Source organism: Lacerta agilis, chromosome 2 (genome assembly GCF_009819535.1).
Source record: "Lacerta agilis isolate rLacAgi1 chromosome 2, rLacAgi1.pri, whole genome shotgun sequence".
Lineage (NCBI taxonomy): Eukaryota > Metazoa > Chordata > Lepidosauria > Squamata > Lacertidae > Lacerta > Lacerta agilis.
Window position 1 is genome coordinate 116,103,905 of NC_046313.1, and position 22,930 is coordinate 116,126,834.

Sequence of the window (22,930 nt, forward strand, 5' to 3'; positions counted from 1 at the left end):
ATCCTTCTCTTCCACCATGTGAATCCTAAGCAGGAAATAAAAAATATATCCCCCCCCTTCCAGTAGCACCTTAGAGACCAACTAAGTTTGTTCTTGGTATGAGCTTTCGTGTGCATGCACACTTCTTCTTGCTGAGAAGAACCGGACTGCTGTGATTTGATTGTTTTACTCTATCTATGTGTGGCTTTTGTTGGTTTGCTTGCTCGTACATCACCATGAGTTGAGCAAGAAAAAGCAACTAATAAATTTAATAAATAATAATAATAGTTTATAAATATTAGCGGTGATGACAACGGAAGGCGTATCACGTACAACTGCTCTGACACCGTCACAAGCACAAATCGTCATGAACGCACAATAAGATAAAGATGTCCGCTGCGGGGGGCAAGTCCTGTCCCTCAGGATAGCCTTGAGACAAGCGGGGAAGGAGGGGGGAACTGGATTCTGTACCTGAGTGGCCTGCGGGGAATTTCAAGGCAAGACTGTGATGGAAGGGAGGCAGGTTTTTTCTCATTGAAGCGGACCAGATGTTTGGAACAACGGCCAATGACTGAATAAAATGTGTGATGCCCTGCCAGCCTGTTTGTGCCAAGTGGACAGCAAGAGCATTATGGAATGTCTGGGCCTGAAATAAATCTTCTTCCCAGCACCCAGGGTAGCTTCCTCCCTCCCTCCCCTCTGGGTGAAACGTAGGACAGTGCCTTGCATAACAAACACTGCCAGTGACCTCTTTTCTCTCTCTCTCTCTCTCCCCCATGTTTGCTTGCCAGGGGACATTCTGTGTGCTCTTTGTGACTCAAGAGCTGCCCACACTTCCTGCTCCCTGGGGGCTGTTTGTAGAGGACGAGAGTCAGTTATAAAGAGACTGGCTGAACTGGCGAAGGCAGGAGCAGCACAGAGTGCAAAGGACCAGCCTCCACCTCCACCTCGCCTGCCCCATCGCCTGTATCCTGACCACCATGGGGAAGGGCAGGATCCTTGTGGGACCCAGCTTCTTTCTCCTCCTGCTGTTCCTCCTTCCTGGGGACACCTCGGCGTCCACCACAGAACCGTAAGCCGCTTGCTGGAGGGGTTATCCCACCCACCCACCCACCCCACACACTTCCTTGCTTTCTGCAAAGTCCACCTCTGCCTCTATCCCCCAGAGAGCAACTCTCTTAAATGCACAGCTTTGCAAAGACAGAAGGTAGGGAGGCTGACAGCAGGTGGCGCTAGAGCCAGCTGGGGATGCAGCACTCACCTGGTGGCTGAATGCTGGTTTTGCTGCAACTTACAGAGAGGGGAAGGGGCAAGGCAGTGGGGGGGGGGGTCAGCGCAGTGTGGGCGCCCCGGCAGGAGCATTGGAGTAGCAGCAAGGAGTTCGGCGCAGTGCGGACACACCTGCAGAATCATTGGAGTAGCTCCATGGGTGCGTATGCTCGCTGCCAACCTCCCCACTGCGTCACCCATCCCTCTGCATAGGTGGCAGTGATACAGGCGCCTATAGAAATAGCACTGGCTCTTCCTATAGCTGGATAAAGGTAAAGGGACCCCTGACCATTAGGTCCAGTCGTGTCCGACTCTGGGGTTGCAGCGCTCATCTCGCTTTATTGGCCGAGGGAGCCGGCGTACAGCTTCCGGGTCATGTGGCCGGCATGACTAAGCCGCTTCTGGCGAATCAGAGCAGCGCACGGAAACGCCGTTTACCTTCCCGCCGGAGCGGTACCTATTTATCTACTTGCACTTTGACGTGCTTTCGAACTGCTAGGTGGGCAGGAGCAGGGACTGAGCAACGTGAGCTCAGCCTGTCGCGGGGATTCGAACCGCCGACCTTCTGATCAGCAAGCCCTAGGCTCTGTGGTTTAACCCACAGCGCCACCCACGTCCTGTTATAGCTGGATAGTCACAGGGAAAAGCAACAGTTGGGAGGAATTCCACCAATGCTTTTGATGGGCCATAACTATAGTTGGGGGGTTTTTCCTGCCGGAACTTGCTGGGACTCAGTTCTGGCACCTCTCAAGTGGGCGCCATTGCCATTCTAAGAGAACAGGGGAGGCGTTTATGGTGACTTCCAGATCCTCATTTTCTAGAAAAAAATAGCACTGGCTATAATGATGAACCAAAAACAAAGAGCCCCCAGTGTCCTCCTCACTTCCCGCCCCCCCTGACCTTTCCTGCCCACCTCCTCCCAGGCAATACTTGGTTCTGGTGCCCTACCTGATCCACACAGAGATGCCTGAGAAGATCTGTATCCAGCTGAACCACCTGAATGAGTCGGTGACGTTGAACATCATTCTGGAGCACGGAGGGCAGAACAGGACCCTGCTCACTAACTTGGTGACCAAGAAGGATATGTTCGGGTGCACCCCGTTCCAGGTGAGAATTTGCTGCTTGCCATTTTGCTCTAGTTACAGGTGTTGGTCTGCCATAGTCAAAATGAAATAATAATATTAATAATAATAATAATAATAATAATAATAATAATAATAATATCCTTTCATCCTTTCATCCCAAGAGAGCCAGTGTGGTGCAGTGGTTAAGAGCGGCAGACTCATAATCTGGTGAACCGGGTTTGCATCTCCACTCCTCCACATGCAGCTGCTGGGTGACCTTGGGCTAGTCACACTTCTCTGAAGTCTCTCAGCCCCACTCACCTCACAGAGTGTTTGTTGTGGGGGAGGAAGGGAAAGGAAGAAGAAGAGGAGGAGGAGGAGGAGTTTGGATTTGATAGTCTCAAAGCGGCTAACATTCTCCTTTCCCTTCCTCCCCCACAACCAAGGAGAATGTAAGCCGCTTTGAGACTCCTTAGGGTAGTGATAAAGCGGGATATCAAATCCAAACTCTTCTTCTTCTTCTCTTCTTCTTCCAGTAGCACCTTAGAGACCAACTAAGTTTGTTCTTGGTATGAGCTTTCGTGTGCATACCAGGTTTCTGAAGAAGTGTGCATGCACACGAAAGCTCATTCCAAGAACAAACTTAGTTGGTCTCTAAGGTGCTACTGGAAGGAATTTTTTTTATTTTTTTATTCTGTTTTGACATTTTGCTCTACACTCCTAAATCGAGGTTGTCATGGACTTCACCAAGGAAAAACAGCACTCCCACATTGGGGCAGGCACCCCCATGCCAGCGCCTGCCGCTATGGTGCCCATCTCCACGACTGTTGGTTCCTCTGCTGCCAGGAGAGGAGCACTGGGCCGTGCTGCTCTGGGGGGCACCTGCATGGGGGTTGAGGTGTAGGTGGGTTCCCACGAGGCAAGACACAGTGATAACAGCAAGAACTAACAGAACTGGACAACAGGGGCAAAGCACCTGCCTATATACATTTCCGAAGGCCTGGGCCACTCCCACTTCCAACGTGATTGGCTGTCTAAACTTCCAAGCTGCGAATCGTGACTCAGAGTTTAAGGGCCAATGGCAGAGGCCCAAATCCTGAAATGTTCTGTGATTGGATATCATGTATTGAATCAGAACACAGGGGCTCAGAATCCTTAGTCCAGACTCAAGATCAGGCAAACACAGACCACTGAATACATAACAGGGGGGCCTGCTTCAACCCCCCTCAAAAATTCACACCCGGGGCCACGGCCCCTCTGGCACCCCCTCTCCTCTCCTCTCCTCTCCTCTCCTCTCCTCTCCTCTCCTCTCCTCTCCTCTCCTCTCCTCTCCATGAAAAGGACCCACCAAATACATCAAAATGCAGTATTTCCTATATTAAGAAAAGGATAGGTGTGGATTAACAATGTCACGTGTACACGCCACTTTCCAAACCAGCAGTGGGAGCCCCCTGGATTCCAGGTAAGTGGCAGTCTATACACAGACCAAGCCTGCTCCTCTATTCCTTTTCCTTCCTCCTCCAGGTTGCCAAATTGAACGGTTCTTCTAGCTCCTCAGAGGCATTCCTGACAGTGGAGGTAAAAGGGGATACGCTGCACTTCAGGAGCCAGAAAGCTGTGCTGGTCAAAGACCTGGACACCCTGCTCTTCATCCAGACAGACAAGCCCATCTACAAGCCAGGGGAGACTGGTAAGTGAGAGGCTGGGGTTACGGGAAGGGAGAACCGCTAGTTAAGTCCCACATCCCCTTTGTAAACAAGGCTCTCTACAGACCATGTTCAGCCTGCGAACGAGAAGATGGAGAGAGGTGACATGATTGTTGTTGTTGTTCAGTCGTTCAGTCATGTGCGACTTCGTGACCCCATGGACCAGAGCACGCTAGGCACGCCTATCCTTCACTGCCTCCCGCATTTAATTTATTTATTTATACCCCGCCCATCTGGCTGGGTCTCCCCGGCCACTCTGGGCAGCTTTCAACAAATATTAAAATACATTAGAATATCACAGATTAAAAGCTTCCCTAAACAGGGCTGCCTTCAGGTATTTTCTGAATGTCAAGTAGTTGTTTATCTCCTTGACCTGTAATGGGAGGGCGTTCCACTACCAAGAAGGCCCTCCGCCTGGTTCCCTGTAGCTTTGCTTCTCGCAGTAAGGGAACCGCCAGAAGGCCCTTGGCACTGGATCTCAGTGTCCGGGCTGAATGGTGGGGGTGGAGACGCTCCCTCAGGTATACTGGGCCAAGGCCGTTTAGGGCTTTAAAGGTCAGCACCAACACTTTGAATTGTGCTCGGAAACGTACTGGGAGCCAATGTAGATCTCTCAGGACCGGGGTTATGTGGTTTTGGTGGCCACTCCCAGTCACCAGTCTAGCTGACGCATTCTGGATTAATTGCAGTTTCCGGTTCACTTCAAAGGTAGCCCCACGTAGAGCGCATTGCAGTAGTCCAAGCAGGAGATAACCAGAGCATGCACCACTCTGGCGAGACAGTCCGCGGGCAGGGAGGGTCTCAGCCTGCGTACCAGATGGAGCTGGTAGACAGCTGCCCTGGACACAGAATTAACCTGCACCTCCATGGACAGCTGCGAGTCCAAAATGACTCCCAGGCTGCACACATGGTCCTTCAGGGGCACAGTTACCCCATTCAGGACCAGGGAATCCTCCAAACCCACCCGCCCCCTGTCCTCCAAAAACAGTACTTCTGTCTTGTCAGGATTCAACCTCAATCTGTTAGCAGCCATCCATCCTCCAACCGCCGGGGCTGAGGCAGCTTGTTCCTTCCTCCACTTCTCAACATCACGATGTATTACCATATGGGGAGCGGGTGGTGCTATGGTCTACACCACTGAGCCTCTTGGGCTTGCCAATCAAAAGGTCAGCGGTTCGAATCCCATGATGGTGTGAGCTCCCATTGCTCTGACCCAGCTCCTGCCAACCTAGCAGTTCAAAAGCATGCCAGTGCAATAGATAAATAGGTACCGCGGCGGCAGAAAGGTAAATGGCATTTCCGTGCGCTCTGGTTCCCGTCACGGTGTTTTGTGCCAGAAGTGGTTTAGTCATGCTGGCCACATGACCTGGAAAGCTGTCTGTGGACAAACGCCGGCTCCGTCGGCCTGAAAGCTAGATGAACACTTCAACCCTCTATTCCGCTCTGGTCAAACCACTGTATTCTGCTCTGGTCAGACCTCACCTGGAATACTGTGTCCAGTTCTGAGCACCACAGTTCAAGAAGGATACTGACAAGCTGGAACGTGTCCAGAAGAGGGCAAGCAAAATGGTCCAAGGCCTGGAAACGATGCCTTATGAGGAACGGCTTAGGGAGCTGGGTATGTTTAGCCTGGAGAAGAGAAGGTTAAGGGGTGATATGATAGCCATGTTCAAATATATCAAAGGATGTCATATAGAGGAGGGAGAAAGGTTGTTTTCTGCTCCTCCAGAGAAGCGGACACGGGGCAATGGATTCAAACTACAAGAAAGAAGATTCCAGCTAAACATTAGGAAGAACTTCCTGACAGTGAGAGCTGTTGGACAGTGGAATTTGCTGCCAAGGAGTGTGGTGGAGTCTCCTTCTTTGGAGGTCTTAAACGGAGGCTTGACAGCCATCTGTCAGGAATGCTTTGATGGTGTTTCCTGCTTGGCAGGGGGTTGGACTGGATGGCCCTTGGGGTCTCTTCCAACTCTATGATTCTATGAACCCCATAGTCCCCTTTGACTGGACTTAACTAGCCCTGGGCTCTTTAGACTCGTCTGCCCAAGGGGCACATTGGTTGCCAGATGCGAAATAAATCGGCATTATTTTCACTTCTCGTACCCCACTGCAGCTCTGCGTGGAAATGCCAGAGACTGAGCGTGTCCTCTTCCATTGACTGCGCTGTGGTTATTAGGGGCAACAGAATGGGACTCCAAAGGGCACTTCCAGATTATCACTATATTGGAGTTTGAATTGCACACCAGCAAGTTCAAGTTACGTAATGATAGTTGATTGGGAAGTCTTGCATAAGAAACCTGCTTCCTCCGAAGGTCTCGCTTTGATGTCATCTGTTCTCCCTACAAACAAATCAGAATGAATGCACATTGAGCAGGTTGTATGGGAACCCGTGAAGAATGGGTCCCTTTTTTATTTGTGCTGAGTGATGCCTGATATTTGGGCACTCCTTTTATAGACATTTTTATCTTCACGCAGAGCACCCATGCTACAAATCAGCCACAAGCCATCAGAACAGAACTGCAGTTGAACATGTTTTTTAAAAAAAATCTCATTTCCTTTCCAGTTCATTTTCGTGTTGCCACCCTGGATGAAAGTTTCCGACCTGTGACTGAAAAAGTGAGTTTTCTCAGTGCCAAAGTATGATATGCAGACGGGTGATCAGAGGGTAATACCCATTTATTTAATTGTTTAATGTTAATTAGAGCATCAGTTCAGACTGAAAAGAGCACCATAAGGACACTTTATGCTAGGAGCTAAATCCTGTACTAACATAACTCTGAAACTAAATTCTAAAGCTAAAAACTCTGTTTAAAAACAAAAACAAAAAACCAGTTTTCAGCTCTGTGGAAGGAGTAAAAAGAAAAGGCCACTAAATTATAGTTCCACACGGTACAGATCTAGTTACTGGAAGAGTCAGTGTGTGTGTGTGTGTGTGTGTGTGTGTGATTTTTTTAAGCTAGGCTTTTAATAAACAAAGCTCATTTTGAATTTCAGTCTTCCTAGGTTAAAAAGCTTACCGTAATGGTGGTCCCTGGAGCTGTATTGCCCAGGGGCCAAAAGCAGATCTGCTTTTTATTTTACAAAGAGAAAAGGGGGTGTTGAAAGGACCCCGCTCAGCAGCTGATCAGCAAGAGATCGGGAGAGAGATAAGAGTCCCGGCTCCCTTTCAGCCCCGCCCTCCATTGCTGAATGTGCTGCAGAGGGAGGTTGTTTGTTTCCCCAGCGACATGTGACTGGCTGATTAGATTATCTGTCTGGAAACTGTAGAAATGGCTCCCGTTCCTTAAGATTTTTCAGAAATGTGAGTTGAACTCCATAAAAATGGGGCTTTTCCTCTTTGCTTTTCCCCCTTTGCAAAAGAAGCTTTGCTTTTCCGCCTTTGCAAAAGAAGCTTTGCTTTTCCCCCTTTGCAAAAGAAGCTGCAAAACTTTTAGCTGATCCTCAAAAAAACCAGGGCTTTTCCCTTTGCAAAAAAAGCTGCAAAACTTTTATCTGATCCTCAAAAAACCAGGGCTTTTCCCTTTGCAAAAAGCTGCAAAACTTTTAGCTGATCCTCAAAAAAACAGGGTTTTTCCCTTTGCAAAAAAAGCTGCAAAACTTTTAGCTGATCCTCAAAAAAAAAAACAACCCAGGGCTTTTCCCTTTGCAAAAAAAGCTGCAAATCTTTTAGCTGATCCTCAAAAAAACCAGGGCTTTTCCCTTTTCAAAAAAGCTGCAAAACTTTTAGCTGATCCTCAAAAAACCCAGGGCTTTTCCCTTTGCAAAAAAGCTGCAAATCTTTTAGCTGATCCTCAAAAAAACAGGGCTTTTCCCTTTGCAAAAAAGCTGCAAAACTTTTAGCTGATCCTCAAAAAAACAGGGCTTTTCCCTTTGCAAAAAGAAGCAGCTTTAAAAACTGATCCAGTTTATCAAAGTGAAAACCAACTTTGCTGCCTCCTCAACATCACTGAATAGCTGCCCCGCAGAGCTTTTCTCTGTGCTGAGGGGACTGCCGACACCTGTCCCTGAAAATAGACTGTTGGAACAATCAGGCACCTGTCGTGACACGTTTGTTGGGCAATTTGAGGAAAAGCTCACTCATCTTCATGTTGAGTGGAATGCTACAATTTTTGCAGTGGCAGGTGAAGTATTTGACATACTACCTTGCCAATCCTGCAGAAATTCTGCAGCTGAATTGGTTTCAGTCAAAGAGGCCCGAGGAAGTGGACAAGAATGGGCCCTGTTTTACTTGTTAAGATTGCTGTTTCGTTTGCTTTTATATAAATGGTTTTACTGGATTTCGGTTTCATTTTTTAAAAAATAATAGTTTCAAAATAAGACTTGCAAATGCAATAAACAAGACATTGAACTAAAATACATCATAAAAGCAACCATAAAGGCAAGAGGAGTGAAAATGCCGCATAATCACCATCAAGCTTGAAAAAGAATGAATAGTGTAATGAATGAATGAATGAATGAATGTTGGGATACAACATTCGTATTTGTACAAAATATATCAGGCATTCATAAATGTTGCCAGATAAAATTGTGTTGAGTAGGAACATGCCAAGCGTGAGATTGTGTGGTCATATGAATCGCAAACAGCCTCAAAACAGATGCAAAGTCTGAGGGGGCCACATTGCCCCCGCCAGCACCTTATTCTATGGGTCAGTTTTTCAGAGATGGGAATAAACTCAACTTTTTCAAACCATGAGTTCCAAGAGTATAAAAGATGAGTGCTTCTATCCTTGAGAGAGCATTAGGTGATGTGGGGACCAGCAGGTATCAAATTAATAGTTGACGGAGTCCCCCCCCCTGGAGTCCCCCCCTTTTTCTTTAATGGATATTGCTTCTATGTTGTCCATAGCGTGTCCCCCCCCATTAAGCTGTTTAGAAAAGCTTTAAAATGAATAAATAAGCATAAAACAATGCTGGGGAGGTTGAGGGGTGGGATTTGCCTTTGAGGTAGTTTCTCATTCATTGTCATCTTCGATTTCTCTCCCCCTTTCTATCTTTTGCTTCCACAGATCCCATTGATTTACCTCCAGGTAAGTGGCCAATTCATCTTCACCCCTCATCATAATAACCTATAGCCCTGGGGTCCCCAAACTAAGGCCCGCGGGACGGATACGGCCCACGCGAACCAAATATCTGCACACACACACACACACCCCGCTGCCCCCTGCTCTTACCAGCGCGGCGCGGCTGCCCATCTCCGGGTCAATGCGGCACCGGAAATAGCTTGTGCGCACGCACAAGTGTCGTTTCTGGCACACTTCTGGCACGGCGCCGGAAATAGCTTTTGCGCATGCGTCATTTCCGGTGCACTTCCGGGTCTGCGGACCTGCATGCGCACAAGCTATTTCCAGTGCCGTGCCGTGCCACAAGTGCGCCAGAAATTACGCTTGCACAAGTTATTTCCGGTGGCACGCCGCGCCGGAAAAAGCAAGTGCGCACGTGTATGGGCATGCGCTCCCCCACTCTCCGGCCCGCCGCGCAATCGGTGCCAGAGGAACCGGCCCGAGGCCAGGTAAGTTTGGCGACCCCTGCTATAGCTAGTTTGGGGGCAGGGAAACAATGTGCAAAAGCAGAATGCAGCTATCCTTTGACATTCACGTTTATCTGAATTTTGTGGCACAGCCAATTCTCCAGCCAATGTTACCTTGGATAATCTCGGGCAAATATTTGCTACAAACAGGAAAAAGGGGGTTTAGCTATTAACTGTGGCTACAATCGTCCAACTACCTGTCAGCAAGTTCTGTTTAACTCAACAGGGCTTGCTTTAGAGTTAAACAACTATATGTCTTTTCGTCAACACCTGAAGGCAGCGTTTAATGTTTGATGCATTCCCCCCAGCCCCCCGCTCTGTGTTTTGTCAGAAGCTGCCCAGAGTGGCTAGGGGAACCCGGTCAGATGGGCGGGGTTTAAGAATTGGTGTTGTTGTTGTTGTTGTTTAGAGTACAGATGCTTAGGAGGTTGTGCTGAATGTAAGAAGGACATGAAGGAGGATTTATCTTCTCCCTGGCCCCCTTGCGAAAATAAAAATCTATTAATCGGCTCGTTATAAAATAAAGAAAATCAATAGATGGATAGAATCAACTCAGCAATGGATTCAAACTACAAGAAAGAAGATTCCACCTAAACATTAGGAAGAACTTCCTGACAGTAAGAGCTGTTCGACAGTGGGATTTGCTGCCAAGGAGTGTGGTGGAGTCTCCTTCTTTGGAGGTCTTTAAGGGGAGGCTTGACAGCCACCTGTCAGGAATGCTTTGATGGTGTTTCCTGCTTGGCAGGGGGTTGGACTGGATGGCCCTTGGGGTCTCTTCCAACTCGATGATTCTATGATTCAGCTGAAAACCAGCTTAGACCCATTGCTTTGGGTTTGAGACCCCCTGGAAGGAGAGGGAAGGAGAGAACTGCACACATGATCTGTAATTTCTTTAAATCGCTGTATCCCAGGCATAGGCAAACTCGGCCCTCCAGATGTTTTGGGACTACAACTCCCATGATCCCTAGCTAACAGGACCAGTGGTCAGGGATGATGGGAGTTGTAGTCCCAAAACATCTGGAGGGCCGAGTTTGCCAATGCCTGGGATATCCAATGCCTGGGATAGGAATATAGCGTCTAGATCAAGGGAAGTAATAGTACCACTGTATTCCGCTCTGGTCAGACCTCACCTGGAATACTGTGTCCAGTTCTGGGCACCACAGTTCAAGAAGGATACTGACAAGCTGGAAGGTGTCCAGAGGAGGGCAACCAAAATGGTCCAAGGCCTGGAAACGATGCCTTATGAGGAATGGCTTAGGGAGCTGGGTATGTTTAGCCTGGAGAAGAGAAGGTTAAGGGGTGATATGATAGCCATGTTCAAATATATAAAAGGATGTCATATAGAGGAGGGTGAAAGGTTGTTTTCTGCTGCTCCAGAGAAGTGGACACAGAGCAATGGATTCAAACTACAAGAAAGAAGATTCCACCTGAACATTAGGAAGAACTTCCTGACAGTGAGAGCTGTTTGACAGTGGAATTTGCTGCCAAGGAGTGTGGCGGAGTCTCCTTCTTTGGAGGTCTTTAAGCAGAGGCTTGACAGCCATCTGTCAGGAATGCTTTGATGGTGTTTCCTGCTTGGCAGGGGGTTGGACTGGATGGCCCTTGTGGTCTCTTCCAACTCTATGATTCTATGATCCTATAACACATTCACCTTCCAGAGTTGGTAGGTGGCCTTGTTGTAACTTGTCCTGGCAAAGGGCAGGCAAGTGATGATGATGATGATGATGATGATGATGATGGGGTGATGAGGAGGAGTCTAGCTTCAGCAGGCTGTGAGGTTCTCTTTGCCTGCCTGCCTCTCCTTCCCCCCCCCCCACTCAGGAGTGAATTTGTTTGCATGGTTCCTCAAACAAACCCTCTGTCTGTTGAAATTGCTGGTTAATTGTCAACGAAGCCCCTCTTTGGAGGGTTTGAAGTAGGGCTGTGTGCAAGCCTGTTGATCTGCCCCCTATTTGCAGACCCTGGATCAGGCCAATGCTCCCTGTGGATAGAAAACTCCCCTTCTGTGCTGACAGAGCAGCACTAGGAGCCAACTCCATGCCCAATAAAATATTTGAGGGGGCTGGGCTACCCAAAGGTGATAGGCATTCAAATGGTGTACGTGTGGCTTGTCTTCTGATCAGTTATGTGGGGCGGAGCTAACCTGGGCCTCCCCAATATTTTATTTGTTGGCACCCCTTTCTGAGATGCTACAGAATCCCTACTGCAAATGTAGTAGCAGCAGACCATAGCTGTCAACTTTTTCCTTTTCTTGCAAGGAATCCTATTCAGAATAAGGGAATTTCCCTTAAAAGGGGGAGAAAGTTGACAGCTATGCAGCAGACCCTCCAAATGTCCCCATTTTCCAGGGACATCCCTAACTTGGAGAAGCCGTCCCATTTTCTGATTTCATCCTGGAATGTCCTGCTTTTCCTTTGTTGTTGTTCAGTCGTTCAGTCGTGTCTGACTCCTCATGACCCCATGGACCAGAGCACGCCAGGCACCCCTATCCTCCACTGCCTCCCTCAGTTTGGCCAAACTCATGCCAGTCGCTTTGAGAACACTGTCCAACCATCTCATCCTCTGTCGTCCCCTTCTCCTTGTGCCCTCCATCTTTCCCAACATCAGGGTCTTTTCTAGGGAGTCTTCTCTTCTCATGAGGTGGCCAAAGTACTGGAGCCTCAACTTCAGGATCTGCCCTTCCAGTGAGCACTCAGGGCTGATTTCTTTAAGGATGGATAAGTTTGATCTTTTTGCAGTCCATGGGACTCTATACAGGATTGCCTTCATACAGCTTGGGCACCACAGTTCAAGAAGGATACTGACAAGCTGGAACGTGTCCAGAGGAGGGCAACCAAAATGCTCAAAGGCCTGGAAACGATGCCTTATGAGGAACGGCTTAGGGAGCTGGGTATGTTTAGCCTGGAGAAGAGAAGGTTAAGGGGTGATATGATAGCCATGTTCAAATATATAAAAGGATGTCATATAGAGGAGGGTGAAAGATTGTTTTCTGCTGCTCCAGAGAAGCGGACACGGGGCAATGGATTCAAACTACAAGAAAGAAGATTCCACCTAAACATTAGGAAGAACTTCCTGACAGTAAGAGCTGTTCGGCAGTGGAATTTGCTGCCAAGGAGTGTGGTGGAGTCTCCTTCTTTGGAGGTCTTTAAGCGGAGGCTTGACAGCCATCTGTCAGGAATGCTTTGATGGTGTTTCCTGCTTGGCAGGGGGTTGGACTGGATGGCCCTTGTGGTCTCTTCCAACTCTAGGATTCTATGATCTGCAGCACGGGGGAAAGAATTCCAACACTTGCGTGGTCCCTGCTGCAGAAATAATAGCAATTGCTTTCCAACTCATCTGCCCCAGACCATTACACCACTGGATATGGCCCAGCATTGTCCTCTTCTGGAGCCAGAAACAGCAATCCATCCTTTTAACCTGTGTGATTCCCCCCAGCCTTAATTTTCTTGTGACTTCTAGGATCCCAAGAACAACCGCTTGATGCAGTGGACCGAAGTGGAGCTGAAAGGGGGCCTGGTCCAGCTCTCCTTCCCTCTCGGCTCTGAGCCCCCCGAAGGCATCTACAGACTGAAGGTGCAGAAAGCCAGCAATGCATGGGAGGAGAGAGCCTTTGATGTGTCGGAATATGGTGAGGAGGATGGAAAGGTCCCAGTTGGGCTGCAGGGAATTGGGGCACCCAGGACGCTGAGCAGAGTGCCAGTGTGGTGTAGTGGTTAAGAGCGGTAGACTCATAATCTGGTGAACCGGGTTCGCGTCTCCGCTCCTCCACATGCAGCTGCTGGGTGACCTTGGGCTAGTCACACTTCTTTGAAGTCTCTCAGCCCCACTCACCTCACAGAGTGTTTGTTGTGGGGGAGGAAGGGAAAGGAGAATGTTAGCCGCTTTGAGACTCCTTCGGGTAGTGATAAAGCGGGATATCAAATCAGTGGGGTTGGGGTTCGTGACGTACCTATCCCTTCATTTATTTTCCCTGCCGCCTTGTGGAGTTTGAACCCAACAGAGGCAAATAATAATGAGAAGTGAGGTCACAGGACACCAAGCAGAGGGCCTTCTTGGTAGTGGCGCCTGCCCTGTGGAACGCCCTCCCATCAGATGTCAAGGAAATAAGCAACTCTCTGACTTTTAGAAGACAGCTGAAGGCAGCCCTGTTTAGGGAAGATTTTAATGTTTGATGTTTTGTCGTGTTTTTAATACTCTGTTGGGAGCCGCCCAGAGTGGCTGGAGAAACTCAGCCAGGTGGACAGGGTGATTAATAATAATAATAATAATAATAATAATAATAATAATAATAATAATGTGGAGGAACAGGCGATAGGCTGTTTTGGAATCTTAGAGGTCAGGTTTGCAAGTCCAGCCAAAGCTTCCCTTCACCTCCCCTATTCTTTCCCCTTCTGTAGTATTGCCCAAATTTGAAGTTGTGGTGAAGGCACCTAAGGTCATCACGATTCTGGCCGAGGAAATGAAAGTGACTGTTTGTGGAGTGTAAGTGGGAACATCGAGGTCTTCTCAGTGGGACGTGGGTGGTGGTTCCCAAAGTGGGCAGTACTGCCCCCTGGAGGGTGGTGGGATTACCTAGGGGAGATGCTGGGAGGAAACAGGGTGGTGGTGGTAGGGTGCTGCAGGTCATGAGTCAGAACTCCTGCTTTGTTGTTCAGTCGTTCAGTCGTGTCCGACTCTTCATGACCCCATGGACCAGAGCACGCCAGGCACGCCTATCCTTCACTGCCTCCTGCAGTTTGGCCAAACTCATGCCAGTCGCTTCAAGAACACTGTCCAATTATCTCATCCTCTGTCGTCCCCTTCTCCTTGTGCCCTCCATCTTTCCCAACACCAGGGTCTTTTCCAGGGAGTCTTCTCTTCTCATGAGGTGGCCAAAGTACTGGAGCCTCAACTTCAGGATCTGTCCTTCCAGTGAGCACTCAGGGCTGATTTCTTTAAGGATGGATAAGTTTGATCTTTTTGCAGTCCGTGGGACTCTCAAGAGTCTCCTCCAGCACCATAATTCAAAAGCATCAATTCTTCAGCGATCAGTCTTCTTTATGGTCCAGCTCTCACTTCCACACATCACTACTGGGAAAACCATTGCTTTAACTATATGGACCTTTGTCGGCAAGGTGATGTCTCTGCTTTTTAAGAAGCTGTCTAGGTTTGTCATTGCTAAGTGACTTTAAACCAAAAGTTGGGAAACTGGCATCACTTCAAGTCCATCAAATTCAGAATTTACTTCGTTGTGGTTACTGAATGTGGTATCTAAGACCCTTTCTCTACCACAGACCCTGGAGAGAAGTTGCTGCCACTCAGAGTAGACGATATTGGTCTAGAGGGTTGGAAAGTCCGATCTAGTACATATTCTCCTTTGTTCCTGTGAAAACCTCTTCACCAAACTCCGGACAATAAACACCCACGGAAAATATACATATAAAGATTTTTTTTTCAAAAGAGGCAGTCTTGTCAATCTTCCCTATATCTCTGTATCCTTTCTGAGGCCTTCCCCACACTAACTTTCACACAACCAGGGCCGTCTTTAGCATATGCGGCGCTGGGGTGCAAAAAACTGCTCAGCACCCCCAGTTTGGGGGGCAGGCAAATGCTGTTCAGCTTTTTTTAGGGGGGCAGCTCAGAGTTGTTGAACTTTGGGGGGGCACGCAACTCTCTCCCATGCTGCAGGTGGAGGGAGGAGAGCAATCCCCTCAGGGGCTAGGGAGGGAAGCTGTGCACGCCTCATGCGAGCAGCGTGAGTGCGCTGGGCGGGCCTCTCGACGGCCCACCAATCCCAGGCACACAGGAGGGCGGAGCCAGCCGGCTACCTCAGCGCCCGCAGCAGAAAAGCCTGCAGCGTTCCAATGGGCTCTGCTCTGCTTGGCAGCGGCTGTCAACTGGCCTGGCTCTTCAGTCCCCAAACTCCAAATCTCAGCCCCAGACTCTCAGCCTGGTGCCCCTGAGAGCCTGGCGCCCGGGTGCCCCGCACCCCTAGCACCTATGGGTAAGCCGGCCCTGTACACAACTCTGTGTCAGCCTAGTTTTTCTTACACCCCAGAGTTTTCGCCACAAAAACCTGCTCTTTAAAGCTGAAATCCAACACATTTGGATTTTCTGTGGTTTGCCATTTGCTCCGATTCAGCAGTAGAGAGTGGTTTTTCACGGGGAAAGCTACGGACTAAAAACAACCCCGAAAGTGAGCACTCAAGACACAGAGCTTGAAAGCATAGATCGTGCCTGCAAAGCACGGAGGAAAATTAAGTGTAGGTAAGTCCTTAATCAATGCTATCTATGACTGTTTCTGTCTCCAGGTACACCTATGGGATGCCCGTTCCTGGCCAGGTGAAGATAGGCGTTTGCCGGAAATACCAAGATCCCAGAGGCCGAGGGTACAGTTCTTACTCGAGCTCATGTTCCTGGGCAGATATGAGGGGTGTATGTGAAGAGTTCAGCGGAGAGGTGAGTCTCCTATTGAGCCTAAGTTTTACTTTTCACCACAAAAACCTGCTCTTTAAAGCTGAAATGCAACACATTTGGATTTTCTGTGGTTTGCCATTTGCTCTGATTCAGCAGTAGAGAGCGGTTTTTCACGGGGGAAGCTATGGAGAAAAAAACAACCCCGAAAATGAGCACTCAGACAGAAAGCTTTAAAGCATAGATCGTGCCTGCAAAGCACGGAGGAAATTTAGGCTCAATACAGATTTACAGTCTAACTGGGAAAGGTTACAGCTCAGTAGAAGAGACCTCCTTTCCATGCAGGAGGTCTCAGGTTTGATTCTCAGCATCCCCAGTTAGGGCTGGGAGTTAAAGGAAGCTAAAGGAAGACTTGGACAGCCCAAGCCTTCTCAGTGGTGACGACATGACCCAGCAGAGGACTTGATTTGTGCCAGAAGCTGGACTTTTAGTGTTGCAGCTCCAGCCCTCTGGACTAAGTTACCAGTTGAAATTAGACAGCTGCCCATCACCATGCCATTCGGGCAGCTATTTCACCCCCCCCCCCCAAAAAAAAACCCAAGTCTTCCCCTGGAGTGAGAGTCAACCATTCTACATATAGCATATAGATGACCCTTGGGGTCCTTTCCAACTCTTCACTGCTATGATTCCATGTTCTTTGAATTCTCTAAATGGCTTTAATAAACAGCTGCAATAAACACAGATGCCAACTTTGCTGCCACAGAAACCCGGACAACACCATTACTGGCCCCAACAACATCAAACATACCATCTCAGGACTATTTAATTGCTCATCTTCCAACATTGTGTATGCAATCAAATGCCAACAGTGCCCTTCAGCTCTCTATATTGGACAAACAGGCCAAACCCTACGCCAAAGGATAAATGGACATAAATCTGATATCAGGAATCACAAGACAGAGAAACCAGTAGGAGAACACTTCAATCTCCCAGGACATTCTATAAAAGATCTCAAAGTAGCTGTCTTAATACAAAGGAATTTCAGAAATAGACTGGAAAGAGAAGTGGCTGAATTGCAACTTATCACCAAACTTAGAACCATGGAGAAACCTGGTCTGAACAAAGACATTGGATTCTTATCTCATTATACATAACAAACCTATCTTTAGCCATCTCACCCCTTGCCTTTCCCTGCAAGACTAATTGCAGCCGCTAAGAGTCGTCAACAGGTTTTCCACACCTATCAGCTGATCACCCATTCCCACCACCCTTCTGAGCAATACCCCTCCCCACTCCCTCACTATATTTAAGGATCTGGTGACTTCTGTTTCAGTGTATCTGAAGAAGTGTGCATGCACACGAAAGCTCATACCAAGAACAAACTTAGTTGGTCTCTAAGGTGCTACTGGAAAGAATTTTCTATTTTGTTTCTAAATGGCTTCGTTGTTCTTAGAATCTGTAAAGATGTAAAGATGGTTTTATTGCTCAGTCGTGTCCAGAGTTTGAAATACTGGCATGTTCTTGTGTTTTCTCCCACTTTTATCTCGTAAACAGCTTCAGTGGCTTCTAGCTATGGTTTATAATTTTGTTTAGCAGTAGTATTGTGGGAAGTAATAATAACACTAGGACAGGGAAAAAAAATAAAGAAATTGTCGTCGCCGTCGTTAACAACCCTGCAAATCTTTGGCTTCCCAAATAGGCAGATGCAAACGGCTGCTTCTCTCAGGTGGTGAAAACGAAAGTTTTCCAGATGAGGCGGGATTCGGCTGAGATGAAACTTGAAGTGGAGGGCAAGATCATTGAAGAAGGCACCGGTGGGTTTTGTGGAACAGAAGGGCTGGGTGTGTGCCGATCAGGACTGGGTTGGGGGCAGTGTGGCCACAGAAAGTCCATTCAGAAGGACCCAGGTTCAGCAGCCAGCCTCAGGCAGCTTTTTTCAATCCTGAGGGTTGGTTAGAGAATCCTTTCTGGAATTCTGGAGAGCCCATTCCAGTCAATGTCTGACTCGGCGCAAGGCAGCTTCCTACATTCCTGTTTAAATAGAGGGTCATGTTGTTGTTGTTCAGTCGTTCAGTCGTGTCCGACTCTTCGTGACCCCATGGACCAGAGCACGCCAGGCACGCCTATCCTTCACTGCCTCTCGCAGTTTGGCCAAACTCATGTTAGTAGCTTCGAGAACACTGTCCAACCATCTCATCCTCTGTCGTCTCCTTCTCCTTGATCTTTCCCAACATCAGGGTCTTTTCTAGGGAGTCTTCTCTTCTCATGAGGTGGCCAAAGTACTGGAGCCTCAACTTCAGGATCTGTCCTTCTAGTGAGCATTCAGGGCTGATTTCTTTGAGAATGGATAGGTTTGATCTTCTTGCAGTCCATGGGACTCTCAAGAGTCTCCTCCAGCACCATAATTCAAAAGCATCAATTCTTCGGCAATCAGCCTTCTTTAAGGTCCAGCTCTCACTTCTATACATAGCTCAGGGTTCCGTACATAGCTCAGGGTTAAAGCATACGCCTCACATGCAAAAAGTTCACCAGCTCAACATCTCCAGGCAGATCTGGGAAATGTCCACAGCTGTCAACTTTTCCCTTTTCTTGCGAGGAATCCTATTCGGAATAAGGGAATTTCCCTTTAAAAAAGGGGGGGGGGGAGTTGACAGCTATGGAAATGTCCCTGTCCAGAAAAACTGGAGCACTGCTACCAGCTGGTGTTGACAAAACTGGACTTGATGGACCATGAATCTGACTTATTGTATTTTTTTATTTTTTTAAAAAAAGAAATTTATTTATTTGATTTTCCATAATAAAATTTACATTCACGCCACAACCGATTATATAAAAAACAAGATTCCCAAGAATCTCCTGCACTTCCCTCCTCCCCTTTGTGGATCTCATTGTTAAACTTTTCCTACTGCATCTTTTACAATAGTCCAGACTTTTACATTTCTATTACCGTATTTTCTGGCGTATAAGACGACTGGGCGTATAAGACGACCCCCAACTTTTCCAGTTAAAATATAGAGTTTGGGATATACTCGACCGCAGATTCTCCACCCGGCGTATAAGACGACCCCCGACTTTTGAGAAGATTTTCCTGGATTAAAAAGTAGTCTTATACGCCAGAATATACAGTATATCCATCGGTGTCGTTACAAGTGTTATTGCAATCCCGCTAATGGTTTTATCTGTCTGCAATGGTTTTTAAGATAAATTATAAATTTCCCCCATTCCTTATTAAAAATTTGCTCTTCCTGATTTTTCTGGTCATTTTTTGCCATTTCAGCGTAGTCCATCAACTTGATCTGCCATTCTTCTCTGGTAGGGACTTGTTCTTCTTTCCATCTCTGGGCGAATAGCATCCGCGCAGCTTTCGTCACATACGTAACGGTCTTTTCTGTTTCCTTGGAATCTCAGCACCTAAAAGGAAAGCTTCTGTTTTTTTTTTTTTTGTAAATGAATCTAAAGGAATGGATTTCTCTCCCACTAAATTTGTTGTTTCATTTTTCTCAGGGGTGGAACTGACCGGCAATGCTATCTCCACAATTACTGCAACTCTCAGCACAGTTACCTTTGAAAACGTGGACACTTATTACAAACCTGGTATCCCGTTTTCCGGGAAGGTATTATTATTATTATTATTATTATTATTATTATTATTATTATTATTATTATTTTACTATTAATAAATTAAATTTGTATACCACCCTATACCCATAGATCTCAGGGTGGTTCAGAAGATAAAATAACACACAGAGTACTACACTTGGGCAAAGAAATGCAGAGTACTACACTTGGGCAAAAAAAATGAAAGGCACAAATACAGGATGGGTGACACCTGGCTTGAGAGCAGTACATGTGAAAAGGATCTAGGAGTCTTGGTAGACCATAAACTTGACATGAGTCAACAGTGTGATGCAGCAGCTAAAAAATCCAATGCAATTCTGGGCTGCATCAATAGGAGTATAGCATCCAGATCAAGGGAAGTAATAGCACCACTGTATTCCGCTCTGGTCAGACCTCACCTGGAATACTGTGTCCGGTTCTGGGCACCACAGTTCAAGAAGGATATTGACAAGCTGGAATGTGTCCGGAAGAGGGCAGCCAAAATGATCCAAGGCCTGGAAACGATGCCTTATGAGGAACGGCTTAGGGAGCTGGGTATGTTTAGCCTGGAGAAGAGAAGGTTAAGGGGTGATATGATAGCCATGTTCAAATATATAAAAGGATGTCGTATAGAGGAGGGTGAAAGGTTGTTTTCTGCTGCTCCAGAGAAGCGGACACGGGGCAATGGATTCAAACTACAAGAAAGAAGATTCCACCTAAACATTAGGAAGAACTTCCTGGCAGTGAGAGCTGTTCGGCAGTGGAATTTGCTACCAAGGAGTGTGGTGGAGTCTCCTTCTTTGGAGGTCTTGAAGAAGAGGCTTGACAGCCATCTGTCAGGAATGTTTGATGGTGTTTCCTGCTTGGCAGGGGGTTGGACTGGATGGCCCGTGTGGTCTCTTCCAACTCTAGGATTCTATGATTCTATGAACAATATCATGGACCAATGGTACCAAGTAGTATGGGAAACAGCCCTACTAGAAAAATTAACCACCAACCTAAAACTAGCACGGGGACAAACAGAAGAAGACACCTTCACCCCGGTATGGTTCCCTTTCATCACACACACAGCCCAACAAGATAATGACAAAAACCTACCAACAGCATACAAAATCGATATGGCTAACCTGATCAAAAACATCCACCCACCCCACTCACACAGGAAACCAAAGATCACCACAGCCAACCACAAATGAACAATCGCACCCTACGCCAACCCCGACCTCTCACCGCCAAAGAAACACAAGCGAACAACAGAGAACCAACACAAACGACGCTGACACCAAACTTTGCAGTTGCGAGGGGTTCGTAGCAATAAAACCCCCGCATCCAGAAGCCATAAATCTCGGCTGGAATGGAGCCCGGTAGGCTTCTGTTGCGCAGTTCGAAATGCCTTTCGATTTCAGCAGAGTTGAATACGCAGCCTTCTTGGAAGCAAAACCTGCTGCAAAAGCGTCTGGAGAAAACAGTCTATCACGAACTCAGAACGACTCTTGCTTCTTTCAGCAAAGCAGTCTTTTATTACAGCAAATCATAAATCACATACCGGGGGACAGAGCCGGCATGTCTGCCCTCCGTGAAACAGCAACGGAGAAGACTGGGAAATCCACCAGTACTAAAACATATACAGATAACAGAACGTCACATCCTGTGGGCTGGATGCAGCTTGGAGCTGAGTGTAACCCTTTCAGCTCACTCCTCGCGCAAGCGAACAACAGAGAACCAACACAAACGACGCTGACACCAAACCCTACATATATTAAGGAAAATAGAAACATCGTCTCCCCACCCCACCCTCCCCCCATCCCACCCACCCCTCTCCCCCTTCTCTCCCTAATGTCTCAACAACCAAATTTGATCTGTAAAAATGTTACATGGAAAAATACGAGAGACATTGCACCCACTTTTGTAAACCGAGAAAATCTTTAATAAAAATAAAATAAAATAAAGTAAAGTAACAATATAAAAACCACAAAATACTTAATAAAAATAAAGACAACCCAATAACCCCCCTGTGCAATGGAATTTAATGGAAAATGCAACTTAAGCAGAGCTGTCAACCTTCCTCTTTTTTTGCATTGGGAAATGGCCGTAGCTGTCAACATTCCCCTTTTTTTGCAATGGGAAACGGCGCTGGAATAACGGAATTTCCCGCAAAAAACGAGGAAAAGTTGGCAGCTATGATGACATTGCAGTGCTCCCAAGTTATTTGCCAATGTAGTTCCCTGTCTGAAATAAAAGTCTTTGCTGTGTATTGGCCTCTGCCCATCCAGGCGAAACTCGTGGACGGTGCCAATGTTCCGATTGCCAACGAAACCGTTGAGATCCGTGTTGATCAATCGGGACACAGAGCCAACTACACAACTGACCACCATGGGACTTTCCGGTTTTCCATCAACACGACCAGTTACACAGAAAGTTCTATCAGGATCCAGGTGAGTGTTCCTGGGGAATGGAGAGGAAACAAGGGAGAGCTTCCACATTAAGCAAGCCTGATGAGGAACAACTGAGGGAGTTGGAACAAAATAGGAAATTCTTTCCAGTAGCACCTTAGAGACCAAATGAGTTTGTTCTTGGTATGAGCTTTCGTGTGCATGCACACTTCTTCAGATACTTCTTCAGGGAGTTGGGTTATGTTTAGTCTGGGGAAGAGGAGATCGAGAGGAGATGAAACAGCCATCTTCAGATATCTGAAGGACCTTCGTCTCATGGAAGATGGAGCAAGTTTGTTTGCTGCTGCTGCTGCTTCAGAGGGTAGTCAGAAAGCAGATTCTGACTAGACATTAGGAAGAAGGAAGAGAATAAAAAATAAAAATAAATTCCTTCCAGTAGCACCTTAGAGACCAACTAAGTTTGTTCTTGATATGAGCTTCCGTGTGCAGGCACACTTCTTCAGATACACTGAAACGGAAGTCACCAGACCCTTAAATATAGTGAGGGAGTGGGGAGGGGTATTACTCAGAAGGGTGGTGGGAATGGGGGATCGGCTAGTGGGTGTGGAAAATCTGTTGACGACTGTTAACGACTGCAATTGGTCTTACAGGAAAAAGCAAGGGGTGAGATGGCTAAAGATAGCTTTCTCATGTATAATGAGATAAGAATCTTTGTTCAGACTAGGTCTCTCCATGGTTTTAAGTTTGATAATTAGTTGCAATTCAGCAGTATTTTAGTGTGCCAGTATCCGCATTCTGGAACTCCCTCACTCAGGCACGTTCCTTCACTGTACAGGTGAAACTCAAAAAATTAGAATATCGCGGAAAGGTTCATTTCTTTCAGTAATTCAACTTAAAAGGTGAAACTAATATATGAGATAGACTCATGACATGCAAAGCGAGATACGTCAAGCCTTTATTTGTTATAATTGTGATTATTATGGCGTACAGCTGATGAGAACC

The 22,930-nt window shown here is 47.2% G+C and overlaps 1 protein-coding gene across 1 annotated transcript in view; it reads left to right on the top strand.

Annotated features, from left to right (window-relative positions):
* Positions 1–863: 863 nt before the first annotated feature.
* Positions 864–22,930, top strand: part of LOC117042624 (alpha-2-macroglobulin-like) — a 71,795-nt gene continuing 49,728 nt past the window's right edge. The window contains exons 1-11 of the mRNA XM_033142170.1: positions 864–1,051; positions 2,172–2,355; positions 3,837–4,002; positions 6,582–6,634; positions 9,025–9,045; positions 13,005–13,173; positions 13,943–14,027; positions 15,836–15,983; positions 17,638–17,752; positions 19,443–19,552; positions 21,809–21,970. Coding sequence (XP_032998061.1) covers positions 960–1,051; positions 2,172–2,355; positions 3,837–4,002; positions 6,582–6,634; positions 9,025–9,045; positions 13,005–13,173; positions 13,943–14,027; positions 15,836–15,983; positions 17,638–17,752; positions 19,443–19,552; positions 21,809–21,970 — 1,305 coding nt within the window. The 5' untranslated portion in view covers positions 864–959. The remainder of the gene's footprint in view (positions 1,052–2,171; positions 2,356–3,836; positions 4,003–6,581; positions 6,635–9,024; positions 9,046–13,004; positions 13,174–13,942; positions 14,028–15,835; positions 15,984–17,637; positions 17,753–19,442; positions 19,553–21,808; positions 21,971–22,930) is intronic.